General features: G+C 45.7%; 1 protein-coding gene across 4 annotated transcripts; it reads right to left on the reverse strand.

Annotated features, from left to right (window-relative positions):
- Window positions 1-8,191: 8,191 nt before the first annotated feature.
- On the reverse strand, window positions 8,192-21,191 carry CKAP4 (cytoskeleton associated protein 4). Of its 4 annotated transcripts, none has more exons than XM_066183962.1 (4): window positions 21,107-21,191; window positions 19,037-20,724; window positions 15,699-18,900; window positions 8,192-11,257 (listed from the first exon to the last, which is right to left on the reverse strand). In XM_066183962.1, the coding sequence occupies exons 3-4, from the start codon at window positions 16,617-16,619 to the stop codon at window positions 9,926-9,928; spliced, it is 2,253 nt and encodes a 750-aa protein (XP_066040059.1). In that variant the 5' UTR covers window positions 16,620-18,900; window positions 19,037-20,724; window positions 21,107-21,191; the 3' UTR covers window positions 8,192-9,925. The 4 variants fall into 4 exon arrangements, with proteins under 4 accessions (XP_066040059.1, XP_066040061.1, XP_066040060.1 ...); XM_066183964.1 differs by lacking the exon at window positions 21,107-21,191 and having other exon boundaries at window positions 19,037-19,205; window positions 20,558-20,764; XM_066183963.1 differs by lacking the exon at window positions 21,107-21,191 and having other exon boundaries at window positions 19,037-19,205; window positions 20,545-20,764.
- Window positions 21,192-21,272: the final 81 nt, after the last annotated feature.

Below are 21,272 nucleotides of genomic sequence, written 5' to 3' on the forward strand. Positions count from 1 at the left end.
AAGGCTCAGCAGAAAGCTGAAGCCTAAATCTTGCGTGAAGCAAGAGACAGAATTACTCGCACAGGAGTGAGTACTGCTCATTGCTATTGCAGTAGCTGAGCTGGATGCTGTGGAAGGATCTATTGGCACAACTCTCGTTATCCTATATAAGAACATAAGGGAATATAAGGAAAAATTAGGAGAATTTTAGGCATTGTCAGAAGATATTATCAAAGTGTTGAACATCTGTCCAAATCTGTGCAGGCAAATCAGCTAGAAATGTAACGGGGGGGCTTGGATGTAACTTGTAGATTTTTATACAGAAAGCTTGATCGACAAGCTGGCTTCCCTGTGTGTTGCTAGGGCAGGAAAGGGGAAATTCAGCCCCACTTTGAGAACACTATGGCATTTGGGAAGCAAGAGGTAGCTGATTCAGCATGTCTAGCTCAAAGACAGGCACTGCTAGAGCTGTTCTACCCAACATCTTGAGCAATAGTTCTTGACTTATTGTGGAATTGTTTTACCTTTAAAGTCCATTTACACTGTCAGAGTGATGAGAGGGGGCTCTTATCTCAAGAAAACAAGCTTCAGAATTAGTGGCTTCAGCAATATACCTTGTCCTAAGGGTGCCACAGTTTTCCTTTGCCTGCAAAGGCAGTGCAGGATGGTGAGCAGGCAGCGATGAAGCTCTGCACTCTGCTGTACTCGAGTGCCCTGGGAAGGTGTCCTACACAGCTGCTTACTCACAGACATTTAACATTCTGACACAATAACAGCATCGTAACAATGTGCTGTTTTCTTGTTTGTAAGTATACAAGAGTTGCTTTGATAAGTAAAAACTCTACTTTAAAATGGCTTCATTTTGACTTTGAAAAGAGTAAGTGGAGTTGAACTGCCTTGAAACACAGCATTTGTTTTTGGCAAATGCTCCTATTGAAAGGAGCAGGAGGAGGCTGGACAAGAACAAGCAGACCCCACAGATCCCTACCAATGGTTATTATAAGGCAGAGAAATATTAAAATTCTCCGCAAGTCCAGGACTCATTAAAGAAAACATTTGAAATAAACTTACTGATAGAACCTACATCAGAGATCTGCCAAATCACCCAACCTTTTCCTTGATAACTCAAAAAGGAGACTCAAAAATACAGCCAGACAGAGTTTTCATCGTCAGAAATGTGCAAATAAGATCAAAATGTACAAGAATTTCAGCTACACCTAAAATGTTGCTGTTATTTTTGAAAGCAGGTTAATTGGTGGCCTTGAGCCTTTCACTGCACTTAGGATGTTTCCCTGGAGGGAATTTTCTTTAACTGCAAGGACTCACTCTACCACATGTACTGGAAACAATGTGAGAAAAGGATTTCTTCCAGCGGTAAAAGCATTTCAGCAAGCACGTTGATGAGGAATGTCTGGGATTTAAATACAGGGAAACCCATAGCTGACAGCCTGAACAGAGGGAGATGTAACAAGGCAACTTAAAAAAAAATAAATTAAAAATTTTTAAAAAAAAGTTAATTACAAACATCTGTAAAGCATAAGGCAAGAAAAAAGAAAACAGAGAAAGAATGGCAAGGATCCCGTGGCAAAGTGACTGGTGGTGAGCTGTCATGCCCAAAGCCACAGGATGAGGCCCACAGCATTTATTGCTCACTGGAAGTAATTTTTCAAGTCAAGGAGCAATACTTCTCCAACATAAATGAAAAATTCCAGTCAGCAGAGGGTAACTGAAGCCCTCTTAAAACAAAAGTATCATTGAAGAGAGACTAATAAATCACCCAGTGACTAGATTTTTTCATTTGTAGTGAAGAACTCCTCTCTCAAACCTGGTCCCTGTGTCAAGCCTGTCCCTCTGGTATTAACAAAGCACTTCAGAATGTGTTTACCTTTACTCAGTACGAACTTCAGAGGGACCTTAGCACTTTGAATTGGGAGTCAGCACTTTGGCTAGGAGTTTTGACTTGCTGCTGGGAGACTTAGCTGCTAGCCTGAGCCCTCAAGCCTCTCTCTCTTTGCCTGTATAAACCCGTAGTAATTCCCTGCTACTGCTTTCTGGAATGCAGACCGGGAGAGAGGGAAAGAAAGAAGCTCCTCTGGGACCCTCTGCCCAAATCTGTAGTTAACCCCAGTCCCAAAGCACAGGCTTTTGCCCAGATGCTTTAGGTGTAAAGGAAGTTTGGGCTCACCCTCAAGGTACAGTGTAGCTGCACCCTCTGAAACTCTCTTCTCTTTTGCAGGCAGCAGTACTGAGGTGAGCAGGAGTCACCTGGTGATGGACATTTCCATGTTGTGCTCTTGACTCCTTTTTGCTGGAAACAAGTGCTGATCTCTAGACCCAGCCGTCACCCCAATACAAATTTATCTCCAGATTTTGTGTAGGAAATGTTTAAATCAGGACTGCCTCTAAATAGTTCAGGCAAAAATGCAAACAACTGAACTTCACTCACAACAGTACATCTTTTCTCAATTCTCTTTTGCCAGTGCAAGAAAGCACATCTAGTCCTGAACATGGGTTGTGCTGTGAGGTCTGTAAGAACTTAGATTTATTTCATTGCTCTTCAGGAGAACAACTTTTTGTTAAGGTGACATGAAAAAATTGAAAGCAACAATAAACAGCACTCCAAAAACTCTTTTTTAATAGATGTGCTCCTTTTTATAGTTCAAATACTTTCACAAACAGGGATTTAGCTCTTTGCAACCATTTGAAACAGAAGCTTTGTTACTGAATTAATTTTATAGGTAAAGTAGTAAATTATACCAGTTCTACTGAATGTGAAACACTAAACCTAAGGAAACTGAAGAGCTTTGTAAGGCAAGTGAAAGCAAATCAGGATCTGAACAAAGGACAAAGTAGTAGGGCTCTTGGATAGATTCAGCCTTTACTCCAGCTGTTTGAGGTTTGGGGCATACCTGGCTCATGAGCCACGATAAGCAAGAGAGTCAGCACGTGTGCTGCAAGGGGCAGGTCCCAAAGATGTCATATGGGACACATAATTCTCTGCTAAAAGTACTTGCAGATCATCTCTACAGCTGCTGTGGCTTTAAAAGCACAGTGACTTAGGTTAGGGGGTACAGGGCTCTTCCCAGTAGTGTCCCCAGACTGCAGTCACTGAGAGGCTGTGACATTCTTTGGGGATGCTGTAATGCAGTTTGGTCACTGAATGCATTCAACTACAGAGGTATTTTGCATGGCTCTAAGAAGTTATTAGCACCTCAGTTAATTATATGTAAGGATCCAGACTCTGGCAAACCTTCATTATCTATCCATCAATCTCAAGGTCACAAAAACTTAGTAGGGCTATTACTAGCAATACAAATATCTCCTTTCTGAATGGAAAAGCTGCTCTTTTTCTTGCATATCTCATTTTTAAATGCTAATCACATTAGACAGAATGGAAAAACCACCTGGAGAATGTGGAACCCTCATCGGATGTGCTAAGACCAATACTACCTTCAGACATGAATGTATGATGTTAGAAATGGCTATGAGAATCAGGCAAAAATTATCAGAATGGGGTGCTTGAAGCCCACATTTAATCCTAAAAAATATGCCCTTGGGAGAGTGGTTTGGTGCCCAGGGCACTCCAGTGGACAGGTGCCTAAATAAATCTTCTCATCCAGCACCTGTTTGAACCTCTGGGCACTGGTGTTATATGCATGATGTAGGAATAACAACAGCTTCATTCACTCAGGGCACACATTCAGATCAATCAATGTCCCTTTTGTTTCTAGCTCTGAGGGCTGTGATGGCATCTCTGAAGGCATCAGCTGAACATGTAGCTGCCCTGTCTGAAACACGAGGCAGCTGGAAACACCAGCATGGAGAAGGCTGTCCCTCAGTGAAGAGCCTAATGTTGACCCTTGGGCTATCTACATTGTTAATCTTTTGAACAGAAATAGCTAATAAACATGCCCTGGGGCCCAGCCTGTTTTCCCAACACCACAAACCATATTTGTTTAATCCATAAACCATATAAGCCAGTACTACCTCCTCTGATAATGTTCTTATGCTGCTGTGTCCAGACCCTGAGAAGGGATCTTGAAAAAGGAGAGCTTTGCTCAGGATGGGAAGATTTGTTAGCTATTAGGTATTCTGCTAAGCAACTGTGATGCACTCATGGGAAAGGAGAGGATTTTTTTGAACTTGAGGTGTTGGAAATCATTGCTGGATATATTACACATTTTCTATGTGGCTTTGGGTGAAGTGCTTTGGCCTAGTTTTCTACCAGGAAAGAAAAGGGAAATATAGCTACTGACGAGTGGGATCTGGATCAGGACCCTTGTCACTCCTGTATAAGTTTCCCATCTGGGTGGAAAATTTCTTTTGACCAGACTGTTTCAATTTACAGACTTTGCACACTTGGCGGAGGTTGTCCAAGAAAAGCTTTTCAGGCTGGGCAGACTAGAGTTAGTCTGCTGCCCTTCCCATGTCTCTGGCTCACAGGCACACCACCTTGCAGGTTGGACCTCAATCCCTTGCAAAAGCATTTTGAGTTTCCAGGGCAGAGAACTACTTGTCAGTAAGGTTTTTTTGGCCTGAGTGGCACCAAAGTGTGAACTATTCAAACACACTCTGGGAACTGCAAAGCTTGTTTTACCTGCCACTGACAAGGATATCAATTCCAATGTTTAGATCACATCTCTTGCAGTACTTTCTCTAAACAAGTAGCTCTTCAGTGGCTCTCATCTTAAGGCATGGTTTTGCTTGTGACTTCAGATTTTTACTGTAAATAAATTAAAATCTAAGCATAATATTCTGTATTCCCCTACTATACAGTTAAGAAGTTTTGGGAAAAGGGAGAAACGAGGGAAAAAGAAAAAAATTGTCAGAACTTTGAAAGTCAGAGCAATAAAAAAATTCAAAACTTTCAAGGTAACCCTGATTCTTTCTCCACTTGTTATGTTTTCCATCCTTACTCATAACTCTAGGATTCTATCCCAACCCCAACCTAAGCAGTATTGACAGGAAAGGATTATCCACTGGAATTTGACATATTTACATCTTGAGAGTGCCAAACCAAAGTCTTTCTGAGTGGAACAAAGCCGCCCTTATTTGAACTAGCTTCTTCTTCTAGAATTGCCAGTGAACACCAGGGTGAGGCACAGGAGTTAATTGTGTAGTAAGTGTTTCCTCAAAACTATTTTTTTTTTCTAAACAGGATATGCAGTAAAATGAGAAGTTGCTACTTTGACTTTTATTCCTCTCACGGCGAAATAGGAATCACTTGAGAAAAGATTTGTCCCCTTGATGCTAAGCACAGCATCTAGTAGCATCATCTTGGAAAAGATTTTGAGATGTACTATTTGCAGAACTGTGGCAGCCAAGGGAACACCTGCTCCATAAGAAAAAAAAAAAAAAAAAAAAAAAAAAAAAAAAAAAAAAAAAGGCAGAGTTCAGGGTTCTCTTTGTCTGAGGTCTAGCAGGCTACAACTGTGATGCTGTATTAACTCTGAATAGCTCTGAGGTTTAGTATTTGCATTATAAATGCAGGAATTATCGAGCTCTGCTCACATAAAGAGATTTCCAAGTTCTTTCACTTTCCAAGTACATGAGCAAGCACTGACTCTGTAGAAATTACATTATATTGGGAGCTTGCAGTGGATTGTATACTAGAGACTCGAGTGGTTTTCCTATGTGAGAAAAGACAAAATACACTTTTTGTTTGGGTGTCCAAGACAGAATTGCCCTTTGGGCATCCCTGGTCAGTTTTAGACTAAGTGGGTTCTTGGCAAAGGAATCACTTTGTTTGTTGTTTGACTTCATGCCAAAATTTACAAATAGGCGTTCAAGAAGTCCTGAGTGTAAATATTCCGAGCCAGCATGTCTGACATTGGTGAATATCTGCTCTTGGCTGGTGGAGGATGACAAAGACTAAAATGCATGCAGGAAGGCCAGGGTAGCCGTCATGTAGAGGGCCAACAGGGATTAACATGTCAAAGTGCTAAGCATCACACAAAGCTGATACCAAACCCGAAAGAGCCACAGCTTTCCCCTCCCTAAACATGTATAAACCAAGCAGGTGATGGCACGACAAATGGGCCAGGGACCAGTTATGAGCAAAATGGTAAAACCGGGCAGAATGAGTGGCAGTTGCTTCTAGAATCAGCCCCGCAGTGGATGAAGGATTTTTCGGGGCGATGGTAGTGCAGGAGAGCATTAAACAGGGCACACGGGCCGGTGCCGCGGCGGGACCTGGGGAGGGGAGGCGGGGGGCACCTGGCGCCTCTCCTTTGCCGGCTGGATGAGCCAGGCCGGATACGTTCCGGCCCCTGCCCCCGGAGGGAATTCCAACGGCCCGGACGGACGGACGGACGGGCGGACGGACGGGCGGGCGGACGGACGGACGGACGGGCGGGCGGGTGCAGAGCCCGGCCCGCGCCGCTACCGCGCCGCCGCCACCGGGGGGCGCCCGGCGCCACCGGCCGGCCCGCGCCCTCAGCCGCGGGCAGCGGAGAGGGCTCGCTGTTCCCTTCGTTCCTCCTTCCCCTTCCCTCCTTCCTTCCTTCCCCTCCGCTTGGCAACGGCTAAACAGCCCCGTTTGTTCCGTCTCTTCTGCAACATCCCGCCTCCGATCATCGCCACTGTTTGCTTGGAGAGTCGCTCCAGCCCCAGCCACTCCTTTCCTGCGCTGCTCCAAAGGGGACAGAGAACCCTCGGCAGTGCCCAGCCAAGCGGAAGGTCCACGCTGGACGTTTTTTGGCTGCAGGGGTGTTCGTACATCTCAGACAGACTTTTCCTCCCGTTGTCATTTCGCCTCTGCAGCTTTATTAACAGTACCAGCTGAGCTATGTCAAAAAAGGTAGTAAAAACACTAAATCACTAATCCATGCTTTAATGAAACTTCCAACACACACATTAGATGTCCTTCTCAGTAATTTAGCTCAAGGCAGTTGCTGGATTTCTGCTGGGAGAAGTCCCTGCAGCAACCCAAGATTCATCTCCATCACATTTGCCAGCGTAGCTATTTGGGCAAGCCCTTTCAAGAGTGATCAAGTTCACAGTGTAATGGTTACCCCATTTATGAGAGCTGAAAATGAAGGCAAGGGTTAATGAACAGGCCTGATCAATACCCCATCAATCAGGGAAGACAATTTATGTTGGAATTTGTTACTGTAACAGCATGTTACTGATGAACTCCCAGTAGTATAAAGGAACACTGGCAACACAGTCTGTCTTCCTTAAGACCTTCTCCACTGCTTTATTACAAAGTTGAAGAATGACAGTAAAGAGCAGCATTAGGTCTGTATGTGGTCTGTGAGCATTTATGAGGAAATTAGAAAATGTTTATATTGGATGAAAATGTCAAACCAGACATAAAAGCTGAGCCACCAGCCTGCCAAGGGATCCTTGTCTCTGTGCCTGCCTCCAGACATGTGATTATTTAGAGAGAATTATTATTCTCATTTAGGGAAATAAATAATTTCAATAGCTTGCCATAAAAATTCAGTTACTAGAAGTATAATTAGTAATTCTTTGTTTAATCCTTGAGAGCAAACACAGCCTAGCTGCACTGCTGGCTTTAACAGCCTAAATTCCGACATCATGCTGCTACTATGACATCACTGCATGCTGCCAGCCAGGTCACCTCAAGTATCTTCAGATAGAAGAGCTTGGGTGCTCAGCTGCTTTATCAAGCACACATAGTTTAATTAAAGAGTTATTACCTATTTCTGTGACTTTGGCCTCAAGAATTGTCGGGATATGATGATGCCTATACTCCTGAAATCACCCTTTCCCAAACTTTTGAAAGGCAGATATCCACCATGAGAATAGAATCAGTTGATGGGCCTTACAATCCAGCATTCCAAACTAAGCAAAAGGAGCAGCCACTGTGGAAATATCACACGGGTTCTTTCTGCACATTATTTCTGTCCTACAAGCTTTGGGCATTGAGAAGTCTTACAGAGGCCTTGCTGGCAGCATCTGGCACAGAACTCATTCGTGGCACAGATCAGGTATTTCACACTTTATGATCACCTTCTCAGGCTCCTGAGTCTGCTGGTCGACAGCAACACCTTGATGTGACTCAAACCCTGCTTCCAAGAGTTGGCTTGTACCCACAGTAGGCAAAAGTGCCTCGACATTTCCCCATGGAAGCTGAGAACAAGTACAGGGCTGCAGCACATCTGACGCTCCCCCAAGCCCTTCCCTGTACCCCACTGGAAGCACTCTGGGAAACACAACAATAAGCAAGCAGCAATCAAAAAAAAGGTGCAAAGAATATTCCAAATGTTTATTATGTATTAAAAATACTGCAAATAAGCCATACAGTTCATTTCACAGTAACCTAAACAACATTGTTCAAGAACTTGAGAAGTCAACAAAGAACAGTGCAGTTCCAACAGTGACAACAGTTACCTTAATGCCATGGCTCCCTCTTTCTCTGACAGCAATTCTTTCCCATTTACAGTGGGAACAACACTGGATAAGGTTCAGTATCCTATTTACCTAGGAGAACTCCTTTTGACCTGTGTTGTTCCCATTTCTGGGAGATGCTATTTCTAGGAATTTTTCATCTAACACAGTCGAGGATCTGTCTGGTCCAGGCTGAGGTGGGCATGATGCCCATGGCCTATTTCCAAGTTATCCGTGTGCAGACTTCTTTACCAATTATTTGGATAAAGTTCAAAAGTAAACTTGAAAAGTAGGGACATTAGAAATCCTTTCCAAAAAGACAGAAAACCAAAGAAGTTCCACGAGAAAGTGGTTTTTAAAAGACCATCGACACAATTATGACACTTTTTCCTCACTCTCCTAGAGCAGGCCTCCTAGAAGGATCCTTTGCTACCAATGCCCCAGCCAGACACCTGGTGACAAAAATAGTGACAAGGATCAGGCACCAAGTCCTGAATATGTAACAAGAGTTCAGGTCACTGTCAGCTTTGTGAAAACTTGGAAATGTATACGCCATAGAAGCAATTCTGCTAATTTCATGGTGATTTTCCCTCTTGTGTGTTTTGGAGTGTATTATTGCTGTTGTTGGCATGCTTGTTATATATGGAACACAACAGGTACAATTTTGGTCCTTCTCTTTCCTCAAATTTGTGATGATTTTTACAGAAAAATCCCTTATCAAAGACCAAATTAGAGCTTTCCAAGAAAGACACAGGCTAATCACGTAAACAGTCTAAAAATGTGACAAAAATATTATTGTACCCTCTTGAAATTAATCCCATCCTTCAGATGTCCCTTCTAAGCACTGATCTTCTGCACCAGCAGCTGAAGATGCTGGCAAAGAAGCCTGCAATCACAAAGAATGACTCTCTTAGGCCTTAGCCCCAGGCAGTGCCACTTACCTCAGACCTTGTTAGTTCCTTGGTACAGATTAAGGTCTCACAGAAATACACTACAGCTCAGCTGACCTTTGGTAAACTGACCACATGTCTGAGTCCCAAACTGCAGAAACAGGTGAAGTGCACCACACCTGCTCCACTCTTAAGTTCACCACAGTAAACAGTTTAAGATAGCGTGTAGTTTTATTTCTTAAACCAAAACATACCAGTAAAATCCTCAGTGAGTGCAGCAGTATGCTTTGGGTACCAAAACAGCTGTAGCCCTCCTGCTGTGTGGGGTATCTAGTGTCAGTGTGAAACACCTTCATGCCATTAAATATGTGCCCATGCTAACAAGGATGTAGTGCCTTAGTTACACCACTACACTTAACAGTGGTACAACTTCATAGAGAACATGAGCCCTTAAGAAACTCAACCCCCAATTAAACTCGTGTTTTCTTAAAACAAAATTCAGGGGAAAGAAAAAACCAAACAACAAAAGAACTCCAAAAACACTACATAAAAAGAAATAAAGGAAATAAGCAGAACTGTCTCTATTATTAAAGTATTCTTTTTCTCTTTGGAGGTATCAAATTGCTTTTAAAAAGAGTAAAAAACGGGGCATACAAAAGCTATTCTCCTTAACCCATTATTTGCCCAAGGAGCACCACTGTCTAAACTTTTTCATGTATTTTTTCTACTTTCACAAACAACCTTTCCAGATCATTCCTCAGGTCATCTATTGAGCTCTTCACAGACTCCAAGTTGTTCTCGTTATTTTCAATTTTCACTGAATAGGCAACTAAACTATCCACTGCAGTTCTTATCATTTTCAAATCGGAATCAACCTGGCTAACAGAAGATCTCAGTTCATCTACAGAGCCTTCCATAGAAGAAAATTTTTCAAGGTAGCCCTGAGAATGTGCTTGACCTGCCTGAAGATTGCCTTTATCCAACAAAGTACTAATTTGCTTCTGGATATCTTGGAGAGCACCAGAGGATGGCAAGTCACTGATGCTTCTCCTTAAGTTTTCCACGTCATTGTACAGTGAAGTCTGTGCTTCACCAAGATTTTTCAGAGCATCTGTGACAGAAGTTACATCTGTATTTGTGAGTCCCTGAAGAGTGGTAATGCTTTCTTCTAGGGTATTGAGCTTATTCTCATACTCTGCCTCCTTAGAAAGGAAAGATTCCAACTTTTCACTGTTTTGAGCAGCAACAGACACTAGAGACTCTAGGCTGTCTTCTATGTGCCTCAATCGAGTCTCCAGTCCTTCACTGTTCTTCCCAGAAGTTTCTAATGCTCTTCTGAAGAGCTCATTATCTTCCCATTTGTTGAGGTTGGCCTTAACTTGCAGTAAATCTTCATCGAGTCTTTTAATGTCACTAGGGAGCTGCATAATAGAATCCTCAGCTCTCAGAACTTTCTCTTGTAAAGCTTTTAATGAAAGGTGTTCAGTGTCCGCAGCCTCTTTGAACTTCTCATGTTCTTGTTTGAGGTTGACTAACTCTTTCACTTCAGTGTACACATCAGACTCCATGGAGTCTATTGTACTCTTCAAGGTCTCTATGTCCTTTTCTTTCATTTTCATGGATGCTTGCATTTCATCAAAAGCATCTTTTAGCACCTTAATTTCATGTTTATACACATCTGCCTGTTCTAGTGAACCAACTTTTGCTTTCATGTTGTTGATTTCATCTTGGCTCCTTTGCTGGACTTCAGTGAATACAGCAATGTTATCATTTATAGACTTGGTCAGCTCTGTTAGTCTCTCTTCCACTGTGTTTTCCAGAGATGTGAAGTCTCGTTCCCTTGCATCCTTCACCATGTGAATGCCATCAGACAAGTCTTTCAGAATTTCATTTTGCAGCTTCTGAAGCACTTCACTGATCCGGTTTATTTCACTCTCCCCTTGTTTAACAGCCTTCTCGCTCACCTCCTGCTTCTGCTGAACAATCTTCATCATGGACTCAAATTCTCCAAATGTGGTTTGAAGAGAACGTACCTAGGTCAGAAATACACACGGTTAATACCAGTAATTTCACTCTTTTTGTCCAAGATCCTTATAGCCCTTGTTAGCAGACAAAATTAATACCTTGCAATCCTTCATGTCCCTTACCTGAAGTGACCCAGTGGCAATCAGATATGGGAGGCACAGAAACCCCAGCTGAGCCTTACAGCTCTACAGCACATACACCTTCTGTTAAGGGTCCTTGGCCTCACTGACCTGCCATTCATGATCCAGGAAATCTGTGGCAGTGAAAAAGGAACCCAGGTCTCCACAGTCTGCATGCAGACCCCTGAACCATCCCTCTCCTATAGGATTCCTGGTTCTAAAGATGACAAGTCTTTAGAAGAGGCAGGGGGGGCAAACCAAAAGAATATCTGGCATCAGCTTCTGAATACAGAAAAGCTGGGATTCGATTTTATCAGGCAAGAACACCATAGACCAATTCCTGATCATGAAAAACAAGTTTCACAGTAGACAAGAAAGAGTGACAGGAAAAAATTAGAGGGAGAAGGGAGCTGGGATGGGCCAAGGAATGGAAGTAGTAATCATGACATTTTGCCACTCCTAGATACCAATGGAAACACAAGAGATTTTTTCTTTCATTAACTATTTTTTAAGATTAGAAAATAATTAGGAAGTCTTTAATGTTCTAAATAGTTAGCAGCTTGTTTTCCCCACTCCTGCATACACACACACACTCAGTGAGCAGGGCCCATGTATGTACACACAGAGAAAAAAAGCACAGCAGCTGCCAGGGGCCTGCCTTGCATCTAGCTCAGGTTAACAGAAAGTTCCTACCACTGCATCAGGTATGCTATTAAACTTCCCAGTTACAAAAACTGTCTTTACAACTAGTTTTAGCAGCAGCCAGAGGGAAAAGGTCAAGGGGTGAGGGGCTGCCATGTTAATTTACTCTCACATTCAAAGGTAAGATCCGGGCCAGGGAAGCATGCATTACTTAATTTTGAGGCAAAGCAGATCATCAGTCTCAAGACTGTGGAGAAATCTTTTTGGGCATGTGTGGGTCATACTTTCTTAAACTTAGTAAAGCAATGTCAGAACTCCCACTGGGTGCAAGAAGAATCCATCACACAGAGAATACCTCAAGGCTTTGGCAGGATGGCAAATGCTGAGTAATGCACGTTGCATTGCCTCACACCACTCCCTGTGTCTGAGGGGTATATTAATCAGCCATGCCACATGGGCTGCCATGTTTACTTGATTAGATACACAGCTGGAGGGGTGGTTTCATTCTATAAATAGAAGTATATTTTATATGGTTTCAGAAAGAAATACACAGAGCTGCTCTTTTTTTTTTTCTTTTCCACTGAAGCAGGCTCCAGCAGTTCCCTGACTGACTCTGAACCTAGACACTATTTTCAAAAGACCTAACAGCCATCCCAATTAGAAATTAAATTCTTTCTATGTATTTTTGCAAATCCCTGGCCAAATCCTCCTTAGTTTTCATGAAAGTCTGCACTGTGCAAGGATTGTAGAGTTTGGCCATGAGACTTGCCCTTGCTTTGAAAGATCCCTGCAGTTTGAAGAAAACCCATTAAGATGACTTCTTTTCTCCCTCTTCAGCAAAAAGGTTTCTAATGCCTTTACATTCCCTACACTTGTATTCTGCAGTGCTCCCATAGGAAATTAGAAATGAGCTAAGGGGAAGGGATGGAGAAGGAGAAGGTAATTCTGCCATACACATTGCAGCTGAGCACCCTTCATTAGACTGACTTACCAACCTCATTTTCATTACATCTTAGCTGTCATTCATTCTGCTCATTTCCACAGAGACCAGAGAGCTTTTTCTGTATCACAGTAAATGGAGGTCAGAAATCTAACAGGATAACACAGGAAACTTCTCCTCCCCCTCCTATTACAGTGACATATTTCAAATCAACCACCAAATTCATATTTGCAAGTAGCTATCTTTTTAGCCTAAGAAATCACAAATAGCCAGAACTCTCCAGAGGGCTGAGTCTCTGTGACCACATGACTGACAGAGATGGATACCACCTCACACAGTGGAAGTACCTAATACCTGCTCTTCCACTGCATTCAGGCAATGCTCATGGTGTAAGCTGAAGCGTTTCCCCATCTGGGCCAGCCACTTGAAGATCCGAGAGCTCTGATATATTAAAATGGACTGGGGTCTTCAAATTACACCAGCTTCTAATCTGATTTGTCCTAACCAAAGAGCCACCAGGACTCAAAGCAATATCTTTGCACAAGAGGGGGAAAAACTCATGGCATCAAAGCAGTTGGCCTGTGTGTGAACCTTCATGTGAGTTTGCTTTTTTTGGCATACATGGCTGGTTTAAGATTTGAAACCATAGCCCTTGAAAAATTTAACATCACAAATAGTACTTAAAAATGTATCTTCAGCCAATGACTACTGTTTTCTCTTAACTCATCATACTGTCCTGTGTTTAAACACCAAATGACCTTGGCCTCTCTGAGAATGGTGCTGTGTTAAAGACTAAACTTCCACATCATTTCCTTTCTCCTCGATGTGTAAAGCAGGTGAGTTTATATAATGCTTACTCCTGACAGAAGATCTCTGCAGTCAGACTAAGGGCAAAGCAACACAGCAGCTTCTGCTGATGGCACTCTGCAAGTACAACGCAGGATTCTACACCTTTGTAAAGCAATGAGATACAGCCTGCTCTGCTCTCCCTTAAGTACATTACTGGGTCACCAAACCACAGCAACCGAAACTTCCAAGGGTTACATCGAAACCCTGTGATCTTTTCCCCCACCTTTAACAGCCATCTGCTATACACAGGCAAGTAAGTTTCAGTTGTCTTTGAAACCAGCTAGTTATAAACTTCTGTTATATACTCCTCTCCTACAATATGTAACACATATTTATGATTTTCTGCAATGACTGGAGATGGAAGGTAGCAAATTGTCCTCATTCCTCTGATTAGAAGGGCTTATACATTGCCTGTACATCTGAGTTCTACACTCATGTATTGTAGTTTTAGATCTTGCCATTGCAATTTCTTCCTTCTTACAGTCTACAAAAATGGCTTAAAAACCAGTAAAAAGCAATAACCCATATTAGTTCAAATCACTCTCCTGTCATCAGTGAGTAAACTACCCAGGATTTAAAATCAGCTTCAGACACAGCCCTATAGCCCTGAAGTTTACAACTCTTCTCCCCCGCTGACATGAATTTTCCTTTTCCTTCTTGGTGTATGGGGGACAGGAAACACCAAGATTGCTGATATAATCTCCACATGTGCAGGAACTGTGTTTCTGAAAGCACCCCTGAACAGCCAGAAGATCTCTGTCAGTGCCTGTCCCCCCATTGCCAGCCCATGCCCAAGCTCGCGGAGAATACAGGGAATCTGAATGGTCTGCCATGCAGAAAGCAGTCAAGCTGAGACAAGAATTTCCTTTTCTTTGATCTGACTCAGTCATAACTTTACATACTGTCTTCCAATCAATTAACCTACTCCCGGAAAACTAGTTCAATTGTATGCTGATGAGATGCAATCACAGATGCCATTTTTAAAGGTTTTAGGCACCCTAGGACGTATCCAAGTGGACAGTGCTATTTGTGAAACTATAGCTGGAAGGCTGATAAGGGCCTGAGTGAAAAAAGTGAGGGAAATGAGCATTTATTTCACTTCACTTGAGCCACATCCTGTGCCAGCAACTTCACGGCTTTTCCATGGTCCTGGACTGCCTTGGACACTGCGAGTATCACTTCCTTGGCCAGAGACTGCGGCAGAAACGTGGGAGGCAGGGTACTGCAGCAGTGTTTCTGGCACAGGCTCTGTTGTTCGCTGAAGCTCACACGGGTTTTGTTTTCTAGAGTGTGGGGACGCTGAGGCAGGATCCTGCCCCATTCTGACAGCGCTGCCACCCCGTGTCCCCGCACCTGCCCACTCGACAGCAGCTCGTTAAGCTACGTTAAGCGATTTGCGGGCCTCGAAGATACAGAATTACGGGCAGCAGGCTCCTTCGGAACGACAGGTCCGCACTGCTGCCAACACGTAACGCAGCGTGCGGGCTGCATTCCAGAAAATGGCTTCAGGCACAGGCCCTGGAAAAGCGAGCTGGGGGCTGCGGCCACCGCCGCGGGGTCCCGTCCCGCCCCGTCCCGCCCAGCTCTACGCCGCCTGGCAGGGATTTCTCGCTGCTCTGGGGCCACGTTTGCAGGCACGGGGAACACGGCGGCCCTGACTCCGTCTGCTCCTCTAATGCCATGAAAGCCTCTTGGACGGAGCACGGATGATGAGGGGAAGGCGACGGGACACGTTCGCTTTCCCCCAAGCCAGGCCATCCGACAGCTGCACAGCTCCTTATTAAAGGGGCGAACCCCCGCGTCCGCCCCCTGCACGGGCGGCTGCTGCCCCCGCCCCGCACCGAGCGCCCCGACGGTTCCCAGCCCGCCCGCCCCCGGCGGTGCCCGGCGCCGCGCTACCTTCTGCACCACGGTGTCCAGGGTGGCGGCCAGCTCCTGCCGCTGCCGGCCGGAGGCCTCCACCTCCCGGGCGCTCCGCCCGACCTCCTCCTGCAGTTGCAGCATGTACCAGCCGGCGGGCAGCGCGGCGCCCAGCACCACCGCGGCGCCCAGCAGCATCGCCCAGCCGCGGCGGGGGCCGGCGCCGGAGCGGCCCCCCCCACCGGCCCTGCCGCCCCGGCCGTGCCCCGCCGCCGCCGGCTTCTTCGCCGCCGGCTCCTCGCCGCCGCCGGGCTGCGCGCCCTTCTCGTTGGCGGCGGGCGGGCTGCCCCCCTTAGTGCCCCGGTGCTTGGCGGCCGACATGGCGGGACGCCGCCGCCGTCGTACGCAGCGCGGGAGCAGCAGGAGCGGGCGAGAAAGAGAGGGAGGGAGGATGGAGGGAAGGCGGAGGCGCCGGCCCGGGCCGCGCCACGCTCCCCGCCCCGCCCCGGCCCCCGCCCCGGGGAGCCGCCACGCACACGGGCATGGGCCGCGTCCCTGCCGGGGGGCAGACGTGGCGCACAGGGCCCATCCCCATCCCCAGGGGACCAGGGGGACCGGGAAGCGGCGGGCGGGGCGGAGAGGAAGTCCCGGCCCAGCCCCGCGATGACAAACCCGCTCCCTAGCCGGACTGGAGGGGGGGGGGTCTCGGAGCGGGGAGCCCTCTCCAGCCTCGCAGCCTCCGGCGCCGGGCGTCCCCCAACGCAGACCGGTCCTTCTACCAGTTTTTGGCCCCGCGCGTAGTTTTGGTGGTAGAACGCGGCTGGATTCTGCCTCACGCAACTTCTGTTTTACTTGGTTGTGATTTTGGCTGGAATAATTGCAGCAAGCTCCGGAATGACTGAGAGAAAGGCGTGGAGAGAAAGTAATTTTCTCCATCCGCAACCCCTCTCCCCAACCCATTTCTAGTGCCTGCGGGGCAGAGACTTGGCTTCGGGCTGGTCCCTGGGGACCCAACAGCTGCTGCCCTGGCTGGCAGGAGCGCTCCAGGCCCCAGGCAAGCCTCTCTCAGGTCACGGATGGCTTTGTCCGAGACGGAGAGACCGGGAGCTCAGCACTGAGTCTGCCCGCAGAACCTTTCCGCTCCAAGCATGCTTCTCTTCCTCCCCACGCCGACACGAGCCCGATGCCATCATCTTCCCCACGGAGTTGAGTCCCAGCACAGGACAGGACAGAAGAGGCTGAGCAGGCCTTCCCCTATGCCGCGGGCTCCAGCTGGAGCTTGAGGCACTGAATGTACCTATTTCTCTATCTGATTACAGCAAGAAATCAAGTTTTGTCTTTGAAGACGTTTTCTTTTCTTGGTCTTTCCTTTGATTACAGTATATTCTTCCTTCACACATATATATATATATACATAAAAATAAATTTTATATTGAATATTATGTAGAAACAGGGAATTGTAAAGTCAGAAGGATCACAGCCCCTGATGTTAGCTTGTCAAAGACAGTTCCACCTCTGTGAAGGCTTAGGATGAACTGAACTGTTCAGTCTATACATGATGTTCTAGTAACTACTAGAATGGGTGATAAGAGGAGAATTTATAGTGAATTGTTTCAGGCAGCTTGTTAGCACAGTTCTGTCAAATGCACAGGATGTTGGAATAACGGCAGGTCGTGGGCACTGCAACAGAACTTATTGCCCTGACCCTAAAAAGTAACAGAAAGCTTGCATGGGGTCAGGAGGTTATCTTAAATATATCCCAGAGGTCTGAGGGGGCTTGCACTAAAGCAAGTAAGGAACCTTCATAAAAATCTGTCTTCCTCAAAACAATGAGAGTAGAAATCTTCAGCAGCAAACAAAGCACCCTGGAAAGCTACAAGAGCAGCTTCCACCGGGAACATCTAACCACAGCCATCGTTTTCTCACACTTTATGAGGAGGGGATATCAGATTTCTATTTAAGAAGAGCCTAGAAAGGCTAGGATTTGTAGCAGTACCCTAAGACCCAGGATTTTAACTCTGAAGCCATTTATTTTAGAGTTTACTGTAAGAAGTGAGCCATATGGACTTCACCAGACAGAATAATCAAGAGGATCATCAATGTTAAGTATCAAGGGATGTAAATCTGTTTCAGGGAGTAAGGCAGCATAGGTAACTGTCACTATTTCTCCCTCTGTTGCTTGGTAGTGACAAGAAAATGCTAGCAATGTACTACCTAAAGATTTTTCTCACCATGGAACCAATTCAAGCTATTTTTGACCAAGAGTACCATTCTACAAATAGCTTTTTGTTGTATTTGACACTGTGGGTCAAATTCTGTTTCCTTTGTACAGAAAAACCAATTGCTAGTGCTGAGGGGAGTGTGCATTAGGAGTTTGCTGGGGTGGTAAAGTTGCTAGGCACTGCAGACCGGTGTGGTTGGGGAAGCTACTGATGCACCATTTTCTCTCAGAAGTGTCAATATTCTGCGTTGTCTTTGTGTGAATTTCAAGACAAATGCTTCAGCTGGGAGAAGCACCAACCCTGTTTGCCTCTCACAAGACTTATTTCTCCTTGGAACAGAGGAAACTCCACAGAAGAACAAGCTGAGAAAGCATCCTTATACCTGCCTTGTAGTCTTTCCGTTTTGACCTTGAGCCTATTATCAAATCTGGGCCTGATGATGTCAGTCAACCCAGAGTCTTAACGTCCATCTGTTGGCACTAACACCAGTCTGCCTGGCTCAGTTATTAGGATTAGGGAAAAATGTCTTGTTACTTTAAGTTATGTTCTCAACTTAGTTGTCATGGGCCCTGGCATAAACTATAGCATACCCTGCCCTTTCCCTCTCCTCCCACACTAACCATGAGTTAGCCACATACTGGGACATTTCTGACCCACAGGGCCAAATGCACCTGCACATCTTATCCATTCAGTAGCTGCCTTGCTGTTTGCTGGATAAAGCAGAGCATTAGTTGTAGGCATTACTGTCTTTGCCAGTTTTACTGGTAACAGTAAGGAAGGTTGCAAGCCAACTTGCTGCAAGGAGTGAGCACAAACTAGTCCTTCATTTCAATTAACAGCGCTTCTGTAGTGAAAGGTCAAGAGTTAAAGTCGACTTGAGACACTAGTCAAAATTCCAAATGTGTACCTTTGTTGTGGTTTGGCTCCATCCAGGAAACAAGCACCACAGTTGTTCTCTCTCACCCTACATGTCCCCAGTGGAATGAGGGAGAGAATCAGAAGCGTAAAAGTGAGAAAACCTGTGGGTTGAGAAAAAAACAGTTTAATAATTGAAAAAAAATAAAATAATATTAAATTGTAATAAAACATTAAAATTACAAAGAGGTAAATAAAAGCCAAAAAAGACAAGTGATGCAAATGAAAACAGTTTCTCACCAGCAACTGACTGATGGCCAGCCAGTCCCCAAGCTGTGCCCTTGCACCAAGCTTCCTGCAGTTTTATTGCTGACCATGATGCCATATGGTTTGGAATGTCCCTCAGGTCAGTGGGGTCAGCTGTCCTGGCTGCTGTCCTCTCCCAACTTCTTGTGCACCTTCCTCTTGGCTGCCGAGGTAGGGTGAGAGGCAGAAAAGGCCTTGACTCAGTGTAAGCACAGCTCACCGCTAACTAAAGCATTTCTGTGTTATCAACACTGTTTTCAAAACAAATTCAAAACACCACTTGCCAGCTACTAGGAAGAAAATTAACTCTATCCCAGCCAAATCCAGACATACCTGCATCTGCTATATAAGACACAAGGACATTGATCTTGTTAATTGAGCAGAACAAATTTAAAGGCTGTACAATTATTTTTCTGGCTGACATTGGGGACACCAGAAAATGAGAAATAAGTGGCATTTCTCTGTGGAGAAAATCTCTCCAGCAGGTAATCTACTTCAAGATCCATAGAGCAACCTATTGCTTCATTGCCTCTGGATCAGGAAAGAATTGTAACCAAAAAGAAGGTGAAGTGCTGAGTACTGCAGTGCCTAACTCATTCTTAGCTTTTGGACCAGAATCTCAAAGCATGTCCTTGGTGCCTCAGCTATACATACGTCTCTGATACAATAGCTAGATAGATAGATAGATAGAGCAAGATATGCACTTAAGAATGGCTCCAAAACAGCTGGTGTGCTTGTGAGAGAAGGACACTGCTATAGCTGAAAAAAAAAATGCTTTAAAGCCGTCCCTTACTGGAATCCCATTTCTTTCTCCATAATTTAGGTGGTATTCCTGACATACTTTTCCCCTTGAAGTTATCTTTCATATCAGTATTTAGAAGCTACTTCACTTGGTGAGGCTGAGCCCTTTCCCTCCCTGTGCAAGCTAGGCCGCTGAGCAGCACAGGTTTCCACAATTGCCAGTCCACAGAGACACAAAATGGACCCTGAATCACTTGGCCCCGGTGTTTTTGCAAGTACTCCTCGTGCAGTTGTAGCTGGTTAATTAATTAAAGTGTCAGGAGCCATCACAGCAAAAGCTCATGTTTTTCCCACATTTCACATGGTGTCTAAGCAAAAATGGATGTAAAAAATAATAAATTATGTCCTTGGAAGTCATAGCAGGTCTGTACAAAGCAGCCTATCGATATACCATCACAGTCTTCTCCAAGCCCTTCTGAGCCTCTTTCAGACTTGGCATTGTCATGTGACATACACAAAGTGAGGTAAAGTAGTGCAAATACAGTTATTTAAAACATCATCTTCTTTATAGAAGCTATTGGATTAGGCTGTTGGACTTAATCCCATTGAATGTCTCTGAAGGCCGGGCTGACAGGTGTTCTGCATCACCGCAAGCAAGCGCTCTCTCTCCAGCTGGGCACCTGGGCCAAATTCCGTTCCCTGCTTCAAGCACTTGATTTTATAGGAGAGGTTAAAGGGACCTACAGTGGGCTTTGGTCTACCTGAATACAACACCTGTTCTGTGTAGTTCACCACGTGTGCTAAAGGTTATCTGCAGGAAGGGGAGATCTGTCTTCACGATCGGCGAGGCTGGCATTAGTGAGCTCTTTGCCTCAGAGACGACTGCCGGCGCTTTGCCCTCCGCGCTTCCTGGTGGGTGAGGCAGTAGTGGCACGTAGCTCCTGTGACAGGAAGAGGTGATGACCCTGACAGGTACTGCTGGCCCAATGGGTGCGCGAAGCTGTCAGTGCATGAGGTCAATGCAGCAATAAGCAAAGCATGTATAATGATAGTGCTGCACTGCCCCGTGCTGCGTTCCTCAGTGGGCGCTCAGCAGGCCTCCGGACACCACAGCCATGAGGGCGACGGGTGACTATACTCGGCACGGTCCCCAGTGGCTCCCCTGAAGCTGCGGTGGCAGGGATAGCAGTGGGGGCCAAGATGGCGCGTGGAGGGGCGCCTCACTACCCCCTCCCCCGCCATCGACAGAGTAAGGAAACCAGGGCAGGAACATAGTTAAAGCTCCCTTTGCAGGGCAGTGCACAAAGACAGGCAGGCACATACGGCCGGAGAAGCTGCCGCGACCCCTGCAGAGCACAGCCGCTCCCCAGCACTCGGCCTCGGCGGGGTCGGTGCTCCCGTCCCTGAGGCGGCCCGGGGGCGGGGCGCGGACGGGGCCCTTCCGTAAACACCACCCGGCCCGTCCCCCGGCCTACCCCCCGCACGCCGG

The sequence above is a fragment of the Chamaea fasciata genome, unplaced genomic scaffold, assembly GCF_029207755.1.
Source record: "Chamaea fasciata isolate MVZ Bird 193981 ecotype frontalis unplaced genomic scaffold, bChaFas1.0.hap1 SCAF_5, whole genome shotgun sequence".
NCBI lineage: Eukaryota > Metazoa > Chordata > Aves > Passeriformes > Sylviidae > Chamaea > Chamaea fasciata.